Source organism: Haliotis asinina, chromosome 9, assembly GCF_037392515.1.
Source record: "Haliotis asinina isolate JCU_RB_2024 chromosome 9, JCU_Hal_asi_v2, whole genome shotgun sequence".
Classification (NCBI taxonomy): Eukaryota; Metazoa; Mollusca; class Gastropoda; order Lepetellida; family Haliotidae; genus Haliotis; species Haliotis asinina.
Window position 1 is genome coordinate 41,562,238 of NC_090288.1, and position 18,083 is coordinate 41,580,320.

Here is an 18,083-nt window from a genome sequence, read left to right on the forward strand (position 1 = left end):
AGGTGTTCAGTTAGATAAACATGTTGTTCACTGGTCTAGTGGGGTCCATGGTTTAATTGATGTAGTTTCGATGTTTGTTTATGTTCCCTGAACCAGTGCCCCCTGGTGATCAGTGAACAACTCACACACTAGCAATCCAGCATTGTAACATGCATATTTGAACCCCACAGCTGCTGACCGGATCTTGGTTCGTCTCCGTCACTATGACCCCCCTCTGTCCGCTCCTCCGCTGTGCACCTTGAAGGCACCGGTGCCAGACATCAGCACAGTCATCCTGGTGGAGAAACACTCTCTTATACACCTCGTGGATGCTGATCTCAGCACACTCCGGGACTATACAAGGTAATGCGCTGAGACTATAGAAGGTTACATAAGTCCTGGTTGTTGTGATTGTATTTGATAGTTTTGCTTGTTGAGGTATATGTTTAGTACTGCTGACATGTTTGTTAAATCATCATGCTCAGAAATCCTTATTACCCATGTCAATTGATCAGTGTACTTCTGATTTTCATTCTTACCTTATTGTGCATCATACAACCCACGGGGTCTCTACAAGTTTGAAGGTTGACTCAGTACATCCTTTACACATTCAGAAGATAGGTTCATGTCCCAACATGATTACAGTATATAACAGATTTTTTCCTTATCCTAACTCATGCTTAAAATGCTTGTCTCCTTCTACTATGCAAATGATAGTGGAACACTTAAAATGCCCAGTAGTAGTTCCTTTGAAGAGGCCGTAAAAGTACACTCACCCACGAGTTGCCCCTTTTGCATAATTTTCCACCCAAAACAGTCACATGACCAACCAAGCCTCTATATTGCTGCTGACAATATGAAACTTCCCTCACAATCTCTCTCTCTGTACTTTTATTTGTTGATTCTATGTTAAGTAATTGTTTACAGTCCTAGCTGTGGTTGTTTATGTAACCGACATATTTTAATTTTCAGAGTGTTTTCTACTCGAGTAGCCCAGCACTGTGCTGTGGATGGAATTTACCTTGACCTGTTACCTGAGTTGTTCTCCAACCAACTCAACCAGGTACAGATTATATTATGACATGCAGTTGAATAAGGGTCTGTGAAATGTTGTGGATGATGTGGTGCGATTGGTTAAGCTCAAACTGATTTGGTAAATTAAATGACATCATGTGTATAATATTTGTGTTATCAATAACTAGTTTGTAAGATAGCAACAAACAAAGGAAATCAGGTGATCACAATGGGCGACCAGACGTGTATCTACAGATAACTGATGTATGGGTTCGTGGGTTTTTCCTGACTTGAATATTTACAGATGGCACCTTTACACTCACACCTTTAGTTTTTATTCAAAATGTGATTTGAGAAATTGCAGAATCTCACATTTCCTTCCGTAGGTGACCTTGACGATTGAGTGTAAGAGCAAGGTGAACCCTCTGCACAGATGCACTAACCCAGCTGTGGCTACAGTTCAGGTAAGTCGCAACTGTTTTACATAAGTATGTCATATGCTTCTCCCATGAGTAATATGATCTAATGTATGCCTTTTTGTATCATGATATCAATCATTGGTTTGTCACGACAATGATACACCAACCATAGCTGTGATGTTGCTGTTTGCATTGCTACTCAACAAACAAACAATGCAATACTCTTAAAACCACATAACTTGCTGCACCACTCCCTCTGTTTAACCTACTGCTTTTCAATGCATGGAATAATATATGACAGTTTACAGGTACAGGTCACTCGACATATTGATGTTCATGTTTTTATAATATTCTTTATATTACACATAAAGCTTGTTGTTTACCTGTGCAGGTGAATGAGAAGACCATCAACACAAGTGTTCAGCGTAAGATTGACGAGAATCGGGCAGAGTACAAACAAGTGATGATTGAGTGCCTTTTGCCTCCGCCATCTAATGTCTGCACGGCAGCCGTACATGTGGAGAACGCCATCACGTCAGTATTACTGCTGCAGTTAGTCTCTCAGACCTCACACACAGCTTTAAGCTATGTCTGTCAGTCCTTATGAACTTAACGTGCTTGTTGTCAAGCTATCTCTAGGGCCGATTGGCAACTTTGTATTATCATCAACAAGAGCATGAGATCATGACATGATCATACATCAGATCATGAGAGTTAAACACTCCATCAGTATATTCTCAGAGTGATGACAAAAAATGAAGGTTTTTTTGTTTGATTAATACTAGTACATTGAATTTATGAATTAAAAAGCATGTGTATCTGGAGGTGGTATTTGATAAGGCAATCATTCGGGGTCAAGGTCATTGGAAGTATTTGACTTGAACGTAACCACCTTTGTGGCAAATACTTGTGCTATAAAGAAGTAATCGCTAACTGTATTAATTAATAGACGTACATGCCCCAACTCCATGTGACCCCATTTACGTCTATAACACAGAATGGTGTTTGACAAGTAGACATGAATTATGTCATGTGTCAGGTAAAAACTGTTTGGACTGTCTGATGTACTTGTCCAAATTTTAAGAATGGGCAATTAATAAAGTGTTTGCTGTCATGAAGTTCTAGAGCCACGGTATCTGCCGTGTCAACCAGTAGACCTCGATACCATTTATGACCTATATATGGGAATGTTTTCAGTGTCGTGTACATCAAAGAGTACTTCTTACCAAGTTCTTGTCTTTTTGTGCAGCTGTAAGGGGATTTCCTCAGATATTTTTGTACCAGTATAGAACTCTATGATCTGATTTGAATGAGATTGGAATTTGTACTGACACTGATGCAGGCTTGAGCCAGCCTCTGAGCTAAACCTCCTGTTATAAACGAGAACAAATTGTGACAAATGCAAAGTATGGCATTACACAACAAGTGATTCTGAGACTGTCCATTCCATGGCTTCAGGATGCTGATCAAAATGTCCCAGTCAACAACAGATGATGGTAGACTCGCCACCTTGTTTGATATTGCCAACACTTTGTTTTACCACCTGGCCACCATGATCAATGAGGACACCAACTTCTACCTCCCAACCAAGCAGTTCTTTTCCTCCTGCCTCGAGATCCTGGGACAGGTAGGACATCATTTGATATTCACAGGGGAGAAGATTTGTTATGTTTTAAACAAATAATTCATACCAATAAAAATGCCTTAAACAGTTTCACAAATTATTTGATAAATTGGAATGCTGTGGACCCTAAAACTCTATTTCTTTTCATCTTGAAATCTTGAAAAACGAAATAAATGTTTTGAATACAGGACTGAACAGATATTCTGTCTCGAACCAAATACAAAGCTAGTCCTAATTTTAATCATGATTTTTATAATTTTTTCAACAAATGATTTCAGACCTTAACAGATAATATATTCCCACTTGTCACTGGATCGGTGTCTATTCGATATTTCTTCTACTATTTCAAAATATCTCATGAATGGACATTGGTATTGAATCATGAAGCTGAATGTTATAATGTTTTCTGTAAATACCAATGATGCTGTGTTCCAGGAGTTCCTGTCTCGAGACCCCACCCAGACCCAGCTCTTGCTGCAGTTCTGTCTCGACAACCCGAACCTCTCCTGCCATGTGTCTCAACACTTCATTCCCAACAACAGCCCAGAGTCATACGTGCCGATGTACGAACAACTCATTCACATACTGCAACAGAAAAACATGGACCTGGTCTTCGCTCTTCTCACTAAGGTACAAATCTACCACATGACGGTTGAAGAAATGTGGGTCCATCTTCAACATTGTCCAATTCATTGACTACTATAGTTTGGCATGAAATGCATGTGGACCTGTTTTTTGTAAATATCTTTTCATCCAATGATGCAGTCAATCTCAGACTTTGCAGGTGGATGATCAGACAACCCAATCACATTGTAAATCACCGATTTTATGCATTTGTTTGAAAGAATCTGTGTATGTAACTACCAACAAAATAAACAGCAGAACCCACCCTGCTTGCAGAGGGAGGGAGGTAATATTTGGTGACTTCTTACACTTGATTTCTAAGAGTGTCCTCTTAGAAGTGGGTGCTCTGATTCAAGGGTTTTGATACAGATGTTTGTATGGGTGTATGTTTGGGACTTTGTGTTACAGTTTGACGTGTGGACCTGGCTGCAGACCTCCCAACCCCCACAGGCAGATAGGAAGAGGTTTGTAGGTATTCTTGGTTCTGCTCTGATGTCCTGTGGAGCTGAACCCGAGAGGACGACTAAGCTTGTGTTTGATGTAAGTGTTTCATGTGTTACTTGAATGTCAGTTAGTTAAAGGAGATACCAGCAGTGAGTTTTACTAGAACACCATGGGACATTAAAGGCTTGAAGCAATTTACAAAGGGACCCTGACTAATGTTCAGTTTAATTTTGGGGAGGAAATTTTTTTCTCATATTCTTTCAATGAAATGTCGTTCTCAGAGACACCAACAATCTATGTCAGAAGGAGGATGTATAAAATATTGTTCTTTCATATACCTCAATGTTACCGGTATCATTTGCAAGAATGAGAAATCATATATGCTTCTCTGAATCTCTGTTTACTCTTATTGATTAAATCTAATGGCTTTGGCGCTGATTGAAAGTTCACCTGAAGCAGTTTCTATGTGTAACCAATCAGCAGAGCTTGACAACCCATGCTTGTCCTATGATTCAACAGGATTGGATGATATGGCTCACTGACTTTGTTGACTCATGTCATTGTATCAAACTTGCGTAGAGAGATGCACATGATGTCGTTCACTTGATTGTCTGGTCCAGACTTGATTGTTTACAGAAAGCCATGATATAGCTGGAATATTGCTGAGTGCAGCGTAAAACAACAAACAAGCTGATGTAACAAGTTGATGGGACGTTGATATTTTCGTTCACTCTTCAGTGATGTGTACTCTCTTCCACAGCTGTACTGCAGTCATCTGAACTCATACCTGCAGACCAACTTCCCCCAGAACTTGTGTGATGTCCTATCACTGGTCATACAAGGTTAGCCAGGGGAATCTGCTATTTTTTCATACTTAAACAGTTTGTCAGGTTTAGAGCTGCTTGTGATGTGCATAAGGTTGTCCTGTGGCTCAGCTAATAGAGTGTCATGGTCTTTAAACAGCATTGGAAGTTGATAACAAACAATAACAATGTTCACCGGGCTTTGACTTGTTTACTAGAAGGCTGCTTCAACAAAATGGTATTTTGGCCAGTGTGCCTTAAGACAATATGCAGTCAGTGATAATGGGACTATGAGGAGATAGTTATAAATAAAAGAATGTTTATATCTGAACACAGTTCTTGCCGTTAGACTTGCAATGTAGCGATGTCATAGCATTGTGACATTATCAAGTCAGGGCATTGTACAAAATCTGCTGTCAAAATTATATCTCCCGGAGATATCATTTGATCTCACACAAGCAATATCATCTGTGGAACACAGTTTTGGATGTTATTCTTCCTCGATGACAAAGGCAAGTTGCTGTGTTGACAGGGTCAGCAGTGGAGAGGCTTCATGTCCAGTGTTGGGAGATACTGCTTGGAGAGTGCTTCACCCCAGTCACCCAGAGTCTGGCTCCACAACAACGGAAGCCATCAATCTGCTTCTCATTGAGTGATGTGGAGTCATGTACTGATACAGTCCTTGCTACAACACAGGTGAGATTGACAGCAGTATTTAAAGATTACCATAATTTTAGACAGACAGAGCTCATATTTACTTCTTCTAGACTGAGGATGTTCCTTGTTTATAGAACTTATGTCACTGCCTTCAAGAGATGTACCGACAGTTTTGTGACTGTTCTGTCTAATACAGCTGACAGACTTTGGTGAGGCCTGTGACCTAGCAACATAGCTGGACATGTACTTAGTTTTAACATGAGTTGCCTCACATGGACACAATCAGTGAAAAATCAGGAGATATGCCTACTGTATTCTGTCTGTTCTGCCTGATAGATTTAACAGAGACTCTGAGTAGTACTGTGACCTGATAACATAGTTGTACTGAACTATGAAATTATTCAACATCACAGTGATGATGATGAAGAGATAAACATACGGTTTTGGGCTTCCACATTATACAGTTGACTGACCTATATTGACCACATGGCCTGATTCGACAGTTCTGCTGAGCTGAGACATAAATGTAAAGACATCAAATAGTCTTCATATTCGGACTGTTATGGGTAACAGACTCTAAGGAGCCACATGACCTGCAGACTGGCCACAGACAAAAATATTCTTTACTGTTATCTTCGAATCCCAACATGGGTAGAATATTTGAAAGCCATTTCTGGTGTCCCCTATTATGAATTTGCTGGAATGTTGCTAAAAGAGACATAAAACCAAACTTACTCAGTCAGGCTTTACTGTGATCTGTGTTTAGCATCGTAACATAGACAACAAAGAGAACTCTCTTGTCCACTTTGCTTGTATTTTGATTAATAGTAACATTACAAAGATGATCATCATGCTGTGACTGTACTCTGACTTGACACAGCTGACAGAGATCCTACAGTGGCTGTCCAGCCAGTTCATGCAGCTTCGCCTCCAGAACTCCCAGAACTCCTTGTTCGGCCTCTACCCAAAGTGGAGCCGCTACATCCCATATGTGTCCCACTTCCTTGGGGGACTCATGAGAAGCTTCGTCACAAAGATGCTGCCAAATTTCACAGAAATGAATCCATACCAAGGTCAGAAATATTTATTGCTATTGCATACCAGTGGAGACTAAAACTTCCCTGCCAGTATGCTTTCTCTCTGTGTTACACAGTGAAACCCCAGATACCCAGACCCCAAATATCCAGAAACCTCACCTTGTGGTTGATTCTCTTAAAAAAACAATTTTTTATGCTGTAAAAGTGACTGTCTATAATGGATGTTGTGTTTTTGTTTCTGGACAGTAAATTTTACAAACAAACCCACTAAATCAATGCAGAATTGACTCACAATTGGCAAACGAAAATGACCATGCTGTTTTGGAAGTGATTTTAATCAAGCAGTGTGTGCTCGCTATTTCAACAATGAAGCCTGGATAACAGAAATCCAGAATTCTGGTTATTCAATTATTCAAACAGTTTATGCTAAAATGAATGTGTCCAGTTATCCAGGGTCTGACTGTATTTCTGGTCAACACTTTACACATCAAACTCAAATTTGACAAAACCTTAAGTTTGATGGAAAAGTTTGTCAGAGTAGACAATGAGCCTATTTTCTCAACAACTCTGAAATTAGTGTTGGTGGCAAGTTGGTGGAAAGCTCACACTCTCAAACTCGAGTTTAACCGCAGGTGTTGTGAAAGCTGCTTTACTGCTTACCTGGCTTTTCCTCACTGGGTCAGGACCTCATCTCATGGCAAGAAAAAGAATGCTGACAGTGATAGTACCGAGGTTACTCTCTGAAGTTGGTCCCAGTTTCATCATTCATTACTCTGGGCCTGTCATGTCTGATACACATTGAAATAAGACCCACAATGTCATTTCACTAGCCTCAGCTCTGTATATATTGACTGTTGTAACAAGTTGGAGGAATTACATAGTCATGGATACCCGTGAAGGTCACTGGGTAGAATAGGCCTTCAGCAACCCATGCTTGCCATAAACAGCGACCATGCTTGTTCTAAGAGGTGACTAACGGGATCAGGTGGTCAAGCTCGCTGACTTGGTTCACTCTTGTTATCAGTTCCCAATTGCGCAGATCAATGCTCATGCTGTTGATCACTGGATTGTCTGGTCCAGTCTCAATTATTTACTCACCACTGCCATATAGCTGGAATATTGCTGACTCACTCATTTACATACTCACTCACATAGTCATGCAGCTGAGGATGCTAGCCAAGAAACAAGCAGTTCCAATCTCAGTGCTTCTACAACCTGATCTCTCAATATGTATTTGAGACACACTACAGTTATCATGAAATTTCCTTTTGTTAAAAGGCCTCTTGTCTGTAATGTCAGCTGTGAGACAAGCTTCGTTTCTTTAACATACAAACTGACAGCTGTTTCTGGTTGTGTATGTTAGTGTTGGACATGACATGGAAGCAGGTGCTTGACTTGTTCGCTGCCTGGATCCAGCCTGTGGCCAACCCCCAGCAGACCTGGTACCCCTGGATAGAGAGTGACAGTCTGGTGGCTTTGGAGATGGTGGCCATGTTCCGCAAGGTGGTGGACTACATCAGAGTACAGTTCTCAGGTAAACTCCATCTCTGTCCTCATGTGTCATCAAGTACAGAACATTTCTATGACACACAAGGATACAATACTGGCATCTGCCCTTCTCTGTTTGTCAGTCCTTGCAAGTCAAGCTTAATAGTACGTATTAAGGTAGTATATGTATTTTAGGGAAAGGGTGAATTACACTTTCTTAGTTAAGTACAAATCATCTGGGTTCAAGTCAGGCACCTAATCACCAACACACCTCTTTCTAAATGGCATTGTGTAATCAGAAATAGGAGGGGTGGGGGGTGGGGTTGAATGAACATAGAGGACAATAGCATGTACAGTGGCAGGGGCACTGTGTTGTCCAGTTTGTGAATATGGTCATTGAAGGTATGAACAGAGGGGTCTAAAGTGTGAACAGGGATCTGCATGGCATGAACAGGGTGGTCCATATCGTGAACAGGTGGTCCATAGCATGAAGTGGGTGGTCCGTTACATGAACAGGGGGTCCATAACATGAAGAACGGGCCAAAACATGAACAGGGTGGTCCATAGCATGAGCAGGAGGTCCAAGGCATGAACAGGGTGGTCCATAGAATGAATATTGGGGTCCACTATAGGGAAGGACAAGGTGTGAATGTTGGGTGCAAGACGTGAGAACAGGTATATGCTGCACAAAATATTAAAATTTTGGTAGTTTGTAATAAAAATGATACATGTTGAGTGAAGTTTGCTGCCTGCAGCCAAGATGACAGACATGGATGGTCGAGTGCTGGGCATGTTGCTGATGTACTACATGAACTGCCTGTCCACTCCCACCCTGCCCATCTGCATTGCTGAAATCTACAACCAGGAGCTGCAACAGCTCCCCTGGGAACAACTCAAGCCGGACCTGCAGCTCCTTGAGATGATGGCACAGGTGATGACCGTTCTGTCATAGTACCCATTATAAGTGTTTTGAAGTGATAGCTGTGATTGACATGTGCACTAGAGCTTCTAGCAGACATTGTGATATCAACCTATCAAAGGGTACTGGTAGGTTTGAATGAGAATTTTCAAGTTTCAGGACCAAAAATTTGTTTAATTTGATCTTACTTTGGTTGAAAGTTTAAGCACTGACTTACATACATTTACATGTATATTGATTTCTTCCTGTAGTTATGTATTAGGTGCTTGAGAGATATGGAACAGATATAAAGATGGATCAAATTCCAGTATGTTCTGCTTTAAATCTCAGTTGAAGGAGCGTGTGACTGCACCATGCTTCCACCTGATTGGCGACATTCTGACAAAAGTGACGTGGAATGAGTTGGTGCAGTACCTGATGATCTACCAGTCCCCAGACATGACAGCCAGATTTCAGTCAGCCCTGCTCATCCTGCTGGTTCAGTGCTATGGGGACAAGTCACTGCTGGAGGTGAGTGGTTACAGCTGATGTAGGGGTGGGTGGTGGGTAGATAGAGGTGATGTATGGTGGGGAGATGGGTGTTTAGAGCTGATGTAGTTGTGGGTGGTTAGAGGTGATGTAGGGGTGGGTGGTTAGAGCTGATGCAGGGGTGGATGGTTAGGGTTGATATAGGAGTCGGTGGGAAGATTTGATGTAGGGGTGGGTGTTTAGGGCTGATGTAGGGATGGGTGGTTAGAGCTGTAGGGGTGGATGGTTAGAGGTGATGTAGGGGTGAGGAGGTGGGTGGTTACAGCTGATGTAGGGTTGGGTGGTTAGAGCTGTAGGGGTGGGTGGTTAGAGGTGATGTACGTATGAGGAGGTGGGTGATTAGAGCTGATGTAGGGGTGGGTGGTTAGACCTGTAGGGGTGGGCATAGTTAATGGATACTTATCTTGGTGGTGCATACCTATGTCCTTTGTAAATATTTCAGAAACCAGAGACTGTCAAGTTGTTAACGGCAGCAGAGAATTTCAACTGGCTGTATGTGGGGTCGTCCAGCTATAGGGTGGCCAGCAATTGGTTCATGCAGTGCTGTGACCCCTGCTGTGTCTTGGCTGAGAGATCATCCTCCCTGGCTTTGGGCCTGAAGTAAGTCAGTGTTGTTATAAAACAATTACTTACTCTGTACTTCGCACCGTCGCTCAAGTTGGTTGATGTTGCCACACATGAATAACCTTGCCTATCCATTACAATGAACCAAACCTATCTTTAAGAATGGGTGAGCGATTGAGTGTGTTAAGTTTTATGCTTGTTTTAGCAGTATACTTGAAATGTCACATTGGGAAACAGCAAAATTGGGCTTCACTCATTTTAACCATATGGTGAATTGAACCCATGCCTTCAGCAGAATGAGGGATGGGTCTGATGTAAGTCAATGTCATACATCCTAAAGCTGTTTTTTTAATAAGTTCAGTTTTCATGATGGGCCCCCTGCACTTCACTTTAATTCTTTATACAAAAGAAATCATCTCTCGTATGGTTTCATTCCCACTTACAGACTGATGCGGGTGGCGGCAGGGTTCAGCAACAACTCTAGCATGCCCTGGTCAGAGGACCTGTCCACCAAGAGACTGATGTACGTACACTGCATCACCCAGCTGCTCTGTCAGTGCTCCTACAAGGCAGACATCAATACCGAGGCCATCTCAACTGTCATCGTCAACCTCCTCACAGAGATAGAGGCTGTAGAAACGTCTGGTATGTTCGTAGTTTATAGTGAACTTCTGTGCAGATAATGGAATCATGATATTATGCACTGTTTTTCACTAATAACATACTTCTTTGAGTGTACTGCATGTGTTTAATCTGTGATTTCAGTGGTGGACGTGAAGACCCAGCAGGAGGAGTCTCTAGACCTTGTCAAAGATGTCCTCAGTCTCCTCAACAACTGCAACCCTGACAGCAATTCCCTCAGTGTAGTCATGACAACCATCTTTGAGTGGCTCAAGTCCTCCCCTCACAGCATCCTCCTCACCCCCTGCATCAAGGCCGCCAACAGGTGTTTGGCCTCCCTACAACAGATGGTACAGATCACCGAGGTCTGCATTGAGGTCTACTTCACAGCAGGTAGGTGTATACGACGTACCTCCATTCTGTGAGGCAACCATGGGGACTAAAGGTTACAACATCCCTAGCAGTTTGTGCTGGTTGTTATAGGTGATCATGTGTATTAAGTGGTGGGTCTAGATGTCTTTTTTGAATGTATGTCATCGTACCCATAGAGCATGGATCGTGGCTGTATCAGTCTAAGTAAACTTTGTCTCAGTGTATTTCATTACACTCCACCACTGAGTCTAACAAACCTAGTAGGTCACGTCAGGTAACCGTTGAGCAACCAATGATGGTCCAATCAAATGCGAGATGGTTAAATAGATTTAACCAATCAGACAACGACTACTATTTAGGGATCGGAGGGACTTTCAAAGTATTCAGGTCACCGACACAGATCTCTCCACAAACAAAAATCAGCATATAACACAGTTATTTTAAGTGCAGTATATATGCTTTGGGGTTTCTGTTGACATGGTTACCATGAGTTATTTCCGCAAATTAACATCCTTGAATATTGTCAAAAACACTATTTTCAGCGACTGTTTACTCACCGTTGTCATGGCAGTACATACACCGTGTTCATCACCCGGAAGCGATTGTACGCTAAATAGCATTCAGAATTGTTCCGGTACGAAGCTTTTAGAGATAAAAAGTTTATAAGGGATGTGCGAATGTGCACTTTCGCGATTTGGTAAGGTGTGTTCTGAATCTCAATCTCAAAGGTTACCTGACGCGACCTCCCATAAGGTTTGTTAGATGCAGTGGTGGAGTGTAACGAAAAGTACTGAGGATAAGTTTACTTAGACTGGTTGCTGTATTGGCCAGTCAACTGGGACAACAGAATCTGTTGAGAGCTGAGCCCTCTAAGTGTGCAAGAACCTCACCCACAGGTTTATCAGAACCATATCTTTGTATGTGGGTGTCACTAGTGTGATACATATGTGAATCCAGAGTGATGCTGACTTCAGTGATATTGCTTATGTATATCAATAAAAAGATATACAAAAGTATATATATAATCACTCAGTCACATAGTTCTTGAGGCCAGTATTTGCAACCATGATAATGTCTTAAGCAAAGTCAGACCCTCAGTTTTTCAACAACCAGAATTTATTGATATTTGAATCCCTCTCTCTTCAGACCAGAACACAGGAAGCAGTGGACAGTGGGACCACATCCTGGCTGTGTTCCAGATGCCGGAATTGAATGTCTCTGACTGCATCAATGAGGCAATCAACCAGGGCTCCTACCTGATGCTGTATGCCTATACCCTGCAACAGATACCTCTCTGTCAGAGCTATGATGATGAACTCAAGCTGATTGACAACTTGGTCAATTGGACGAACGACATCAAACCTGGGTGAGGAGGGGCAGTTGGGAAGATCAACAGCAGACCGACAAAAATCATATGCTCAGTTCGTGCTGGTCACTTTAGGTGATCGTGTATTTGGTGGTCAGCCTGGATTTGTTGATGTGTGTCATTGTACCCAGAGTGTATGGATCTTTGCTCATATAACATGTATATAGGATGCATATATAGGATGCATACATTTAACACATAGTGAGTGCTTTAAGTGATGCTAGGATTTTGATGGGTAGTATAAGTTAAGTAGTATACAATGTCTCCGTGTTCCTCCAGTGCTGAGAACGAGGGCAAGTTGTTGCTGTGGTGGCAGAAGCTGCTGGACCTCCTCCTGAGACAGCTGGAGGGGGCACAGAGGAGGGTCCGGTGTATCCTCGCCCTCAAGAAGTTCCTCATGCAGCTCAATGTCTTTGGAGAGGACCGGGCTTCCTCAGGACTGCTTGGTGCTATAGGCTTTGGTAAAAAGTCATCTCTGTCACTCAAGTAAGTATACCATTCTGAAACATTTACGATAAAACAGAAAAGTAATGACGGTGCTTTATGTATTTATCATCATGAACACTTTTTTTTACAATGTCTGTCCATCTACAACCTTGTCATGACTTCAGTATACTTTTTGCATGGACAAGTGAAGGATGAGTGTTTTAGGAGGACAGTGTATGTTGTGTAATTCATCAGTAAGAATTGAGTTGAACATTACTCAATAGGTACTTCTTCAATAAAGAGAGGCAGGCAGTAGTGAAAGTATGATAAATTTGTTTTATATGTTGTTCGTCTTTTGTTGCCAGGTTAGTTCAAACTAGATGAAATGGTCATATCAAATGTCCTCCAAAAATGCCATATTTTGTGATGCTGAATGTCAGAAAGAAAAGCATTAACTGGTTTTTACACAGGTTTCGCATCATGTGCCGCACCATTGCCGCTTTCCTTGCCACCCAGATCTACAGTGACACCGAGCTCCGGCTCCAGCCACACCAGCCCTTGTCCAACATACAGATGGCCAGGGCTAGCCGTACAGCACTGGCCGGTCTCAAGACCAACAAGCAATACGCCCAGTACAAGGAACAGATCGACCTGGTGTGCCACTTCGTCCACGACCAGGCGATGTGTTTGAGAGACTCACTAGCACTCGTCCAACAGCTTTCACTAGCATTCTATGCTGACTGGCACTATCTGAAGTGTATTCAGTGAAATGGATGGTATTACTCATTGAACTTATGTTTATATCTGCTCCAAGAGCCATCTAAGCCAAGTGTAATGTAGCTGGAAACTATTACAAACCTGCAACACAGTGTCCAATACTTGTTAAAGCTGGATAACGAGGATTGTTTGGCTAGTAGTTGTCATCATTCCATCAAGAATAGATCAACATACTTAAAGTCACTGCTTTGCTTGAGATAATTCTTACAGAACTCTTTGATGTTGAAACATTGCTTCAGCATTAAACCTCACACATGCCAAATGTTTTGTTGAGAATCACAAGATTTCAAAGTGTGATACAAGTGTTCAGCTTTCCATGTTGGTGCTATATCAATGTTTCAGGTGCATTGTTAAAACAGGTAACTGCTTGTTAAGGTTGATGTCACTGATTATTCCAGCAAACATGCATTTGCTGTGTGTACTTACATTTGATGTGCATTTTATCTACTCCTTCCTGCAATATTTTGATCACATTTCTTTAATTTTGATACAAAGCAGTACTTCATCATTGTAAGTTCAGGGTATGAAACTCCAAATATTTCAGCCCAACCTTAGGGCTGGTTAGATATAAAACTTGCCAGCACTGACCAAAATTTACCAGCCCACAAACAATACCAATTTTCTTATTATCCCCTGCTGCACATTTAGTGCAAAGCTGGGGATTCAGTATAAGGCTCTGTCCATCCGCTCATACAAATTGGAATGTCTTAAGAACCGTTGACTAGATTCTTTTCATATCTGGTACCTAGGTTCATCACAGTATTAAAAAGGTCCCAGTCAGGTGTGGTGACCTTGACCATTATTTCAAGGTTACAAGGGAACTTGAACGTTATAACCTTGTCAGCAAGATATCTCTAGAATTGTTCACTGGATTTTGTTCATATTCAACACCAAGCTTTACCTAGGGAAGGCACAGAGCCCAGTCGATTTGGGTGACATTCACTTAATTTTCGATGTCATGGTGATACTGTGAAGGTATCAGCATCTTTACCTGCATGTTCAACTTATCAATGAGATAGCTCAAGAACCATTCACTGGATTAAGGCACCCAGTTCATTTTGGTGACCTTCAGTTAATTTTCAAGGTCATGGTCATTTCAGCATGTTAACTTGAATAGTCCATGTGATAGCTCAAGAGCGGTTCATTGGATTTTCTTCAGAGGCTTTCCAGACATCCCTTGAAATGTCTTCAGTACTATTTTTGCATATTTCATACTCTATGACATCTATTTACAAGTTAGGGTCAGTCTTGAAAATATTTGTGTTTGAACAACGAAAGAGCAAGATATCAAGAGAGGTTCACTGGTTATGTTTTTGTTGACATTTAATTTCCTCATAAACTTTCATTACTTTTTACGTTTGATTCGGTAATTTGCAGCACCTTAGTGACAGTGCATGTTAGCTATATTTCTAAGAGTCATTTGATAATGATTTATTCTACAGAAATATGATGAACATTTTCATATGCATGTCTAGATTTTAACCCAACCGTGGGGCAGATGGATGTGAAAATCTGTTCAAAGTATCTCATCCCAGGCGGTTGGGCATGCAGGATTATTTAATGCTGACTGTAAGTGACTGTGTGTATAGTCAGGTGGCTGAGTGAGTCAGTGAGTGAGTTAGGGTTTCTGTAGTATTCTAGTAATTTCATGTTGGGGGACACACAACATAACTAGCACAGAGCTTCATCCGGGTGAGGATACCCTTTAACCACTTGGCTGCCTCACTTCCTAAATGACCTGAGAATGTCCAGTGCAGAGATGCATAGATGTCTTTGTTGACGTAGATAATTTCAAATTTCACAGTTGTAAATTATGCATTTGCAGTTTATTTTTATATTCAATATATTTGCCAAGGTTTTATTTCAAGTATGTGATAAGTAATACCTTCATATCATGTGGTTAATTGTGAATAAGCTGTAAATATAGTTGTTGTTGTTTTGATTTTTGTAATTACCTTAAAAGTTTTTGTTTTCATTTCAATCTGTTCAATGCAGTATTTTGTAATGTTTGGGCTTTGCCTACTACCTCTTGGCAGATTGACCAAGAAAGCCTGTAAAACTGAAACGTGTCTCTTTGGACATTGAATATTCAACATACATTGCATTATCCTCTGTGAATATCCTTATAACCTAAGGTACATATAGGAATTCATCTTATCTAAAACATTTGCAGTTACATCTTTGCACTGTTGTCAGTAGTGGATAAGTTGATCAGCATGCTGTATGTATGTTAAAATAACAGCCAAAACATGAGCTTCTATTCAGTAGTAGCAAGGACAATATCTCAAGTATAGTTTGTGATTTGTGAGAGGCATAACCAAGTGTTTGGATAACCTGCCTATTTACTATGGACAATTTGATGGACAAAACGAAGGATCTTGAAAGAATACACATCCTTGTGTTTGCTCATATCAGAAAACGTATGTGTTGCCATGTGTGATTTTTGGTATAACAGTTCCGGGTAACCTATGCTTGTTGTTGGCGACATTAGAAGTAATTTCTAACCTAGCTGTGCATCATGGAAATATATATACTGAGGGACAAAAATATGGGATCAAATGAAAGCACACGTGTTCCTTTCTTTTTTCCAGGTTTCTTCACAAGTTACACTATACAAAGTTTGTGAAGAAACCTGGCAAGAAAAATAGGAAGACTTATGTTTTGATGTGATCCCTTTTTTATTCTCAGTATATCATTACTGATGCTGTCAATGACTTATTTGCCTTGTCCAGGACCCAGCTTCACAAATCAATCTAAGTGCTAAGGTGATGGTAACTCCCATACTTTAACACTGGCCAATGTAGCGCTAAGAACACTTTGTCTCATGGGTCCTGACTTGACCAATATGTAGATTGCTATTCTTTTTGTTGGAAAATATGAAATAATCAATGTTAAGTGATTGTTTTGTTTGTCTTGTTAGTAATATGGGTCACAAATGTGTCGTTCTTGGATTGAAAAACTCTGAAGGTCTGTAACAAAAATGTTAACAGGCTTGACGACTTGTTTGAAACATTGTGTCACAACAGCATAGATCGATGCTTATGATGTCAGTCGGTGGAATATTGGTTCCAGATTCAGTTATTTACAGACTGTTGCTATATACCTGGAACACTATGAACCTAGGTCTCCTTACACAAAGCAACCTTGACTCCCATTCTTTAACATTGCACTAAGGCTAGCTTAGTGACTTACCATCGCCATAGTGTTTTTTGAAAGGAGTCCCAGAGCATTAAGAACCCCCCAAAATACAAATGTGTTTTCCCATCTACAGTCAAGGGAACTTCAAAACAATACCACACTATGAATATTTTGATCAAGGATACTCTGTATATAGTAGCCGAGAACCATGCTAATATAGGAGAATAGGATTTCATTGCCCTGTCATTTTTTTTTCATTAATTAAATTCTGTAAATACAATACATTAAGAAAATTAGTCATTCTGCTGACCACTTTGATAGGTATGTCACAGGTGTCCTGAAATTACTCATTAGGTGCTGTTGGTTTCAATGTGCAATCACCTAAATGATATTGTGGAAATTAGTCTTTTGTGAACAGCTCAGAAAGCATATATTTGTCACTGTGATATATACTTGTCATTCTTTCATAGTAATTGCTGACTGTATCTGCATCATTCATCAATGATCATTTATCATGTGTACATCATTCTACCATGTTGACAGAGTTACTTTAATAGGATTGGGTCAGAATATTGATACATTCCTCTCATCAAAATAATGACTGAATGATGATGACAGTTTCAGATTACTACTTGTAAACAAGTATCTGTAATGATGAAGCAACTGGCTTTTGATGACATACCTTGGCAAAATGAATGTTTAGTGATTCTGTACAGCTGGTCTTTTTGATCAGAGAATGTTCATGATCAAATGACCATAATCAGCATTTAGCTGCTGTGTTTTCATAAATGTATGACAAATTGTATTTATTCTATGTTTCTGTATCTGAAAATAAAGGTGATACGATTTTATGTTTATATGAAAGAAAGATATAGTGTCATGATTGATGTGGTTTAAGTGCTGCATTGTTTTGTATCAAAGATTTGACTGAGCTGTAACTTATTCAGTAGGTAATTGTCATGTACAAATATTTCCAGTGATATTGAATTAAGTTATTTGATTAAAATGCTGAAAATATTTCTTGAAATATTTCTTGTTTGTTTTTGTAGCAAGTTAGTGTATTTTTATAAACTGACATACAAGAGAAAACACACACCTAATACTTTGGGATCATTTTCCATTGCAAATATTTTGTAAAGTTTTGATGATGACTGCAGGGTATAGACTTTGTAATGTACTGTTGCCAAAACAGAACAGATATGGCACCCAGCTGTCATCCTCCCAACATCCCACAGTTATGTCCATGGATGATCTTCAGTCACCCAAGCTTGTCATAAGAGACT

General features: G+C 40.5%; 1 protein-coding gene across 1 annotated transcript in view; it reads left to right on the forward strand.

The window, feature by feature from the left end:
* Positions 1-17,827, forward strand: part of LOC137297403 (ectopic P granules protein 5 homolog) — a 54,624-nt gene extending 36,797 nt beyond the window's left edge. Inside the window, exons 27-45 of the mRNA XM_067829405.1 lie at positions 171-342; positions 952-1,042; positions 1,380-1,457; positions 1,804-1,946; positions 2,871-3,039; positions 3,472-3,666; positions 4,069-4,200; positions 4,865-4,946; positions 5,440-5,603; positions 6,445-6,637; positions 7,965-8,135; positions 8,845-9,020; positions 9,339-9,518; positions 9,979-10,136; positions 10,546-10,745; positions 10,866-11,114; positions 12,240-12,459; positions 12,739-12,945; positions 13,356-17,827. Coding sequence (XP_067685506.1) covers positions 171-342; positions 952-1,042; positions 1,380-1,457; positions 1,804-1,946; positions 2,871-3,039; positions 3,472-3,666; positions 4,069-4,200; positions 4,865-4,946; positions 5,440-5,603; positions 6,445-6,637; positions 7,965-8,135; positions 8,845-9,020; positions 9,339-9,518; positions 9,979-10,136; positions 10,546-10,745; positions 10,866-11,114; positions 12,240-12,459; positions 12,739-12,945; positions 13,356-13,653 — 3,278 coding nt within the window. The 3' untranslated portion in view covers positions 13,654-17,827. The remainder of the gene's footprint in view (positions 1-170; positions 343-951; positions 1,043-1,379; positions 1,458-1,803; positions 1,947-2,870; positions 3,040-3,471; positions 3,667-4,068; positions 4,201-4,864; positions 4,947-5,439; positions 5,604-6,444; positions 6,638-7,964; positions 8,136-8,844; positions 9,021-9,338; positions 9,519-9,978; positions 10,137-10,545; positions 10,746-10,865; positions 11,115-12,239; positions 12,460-12,738; positions 12,946-13,355) is intronic.
* Positions 17,828-18,083: the final 256 nt, after the last annotated feature.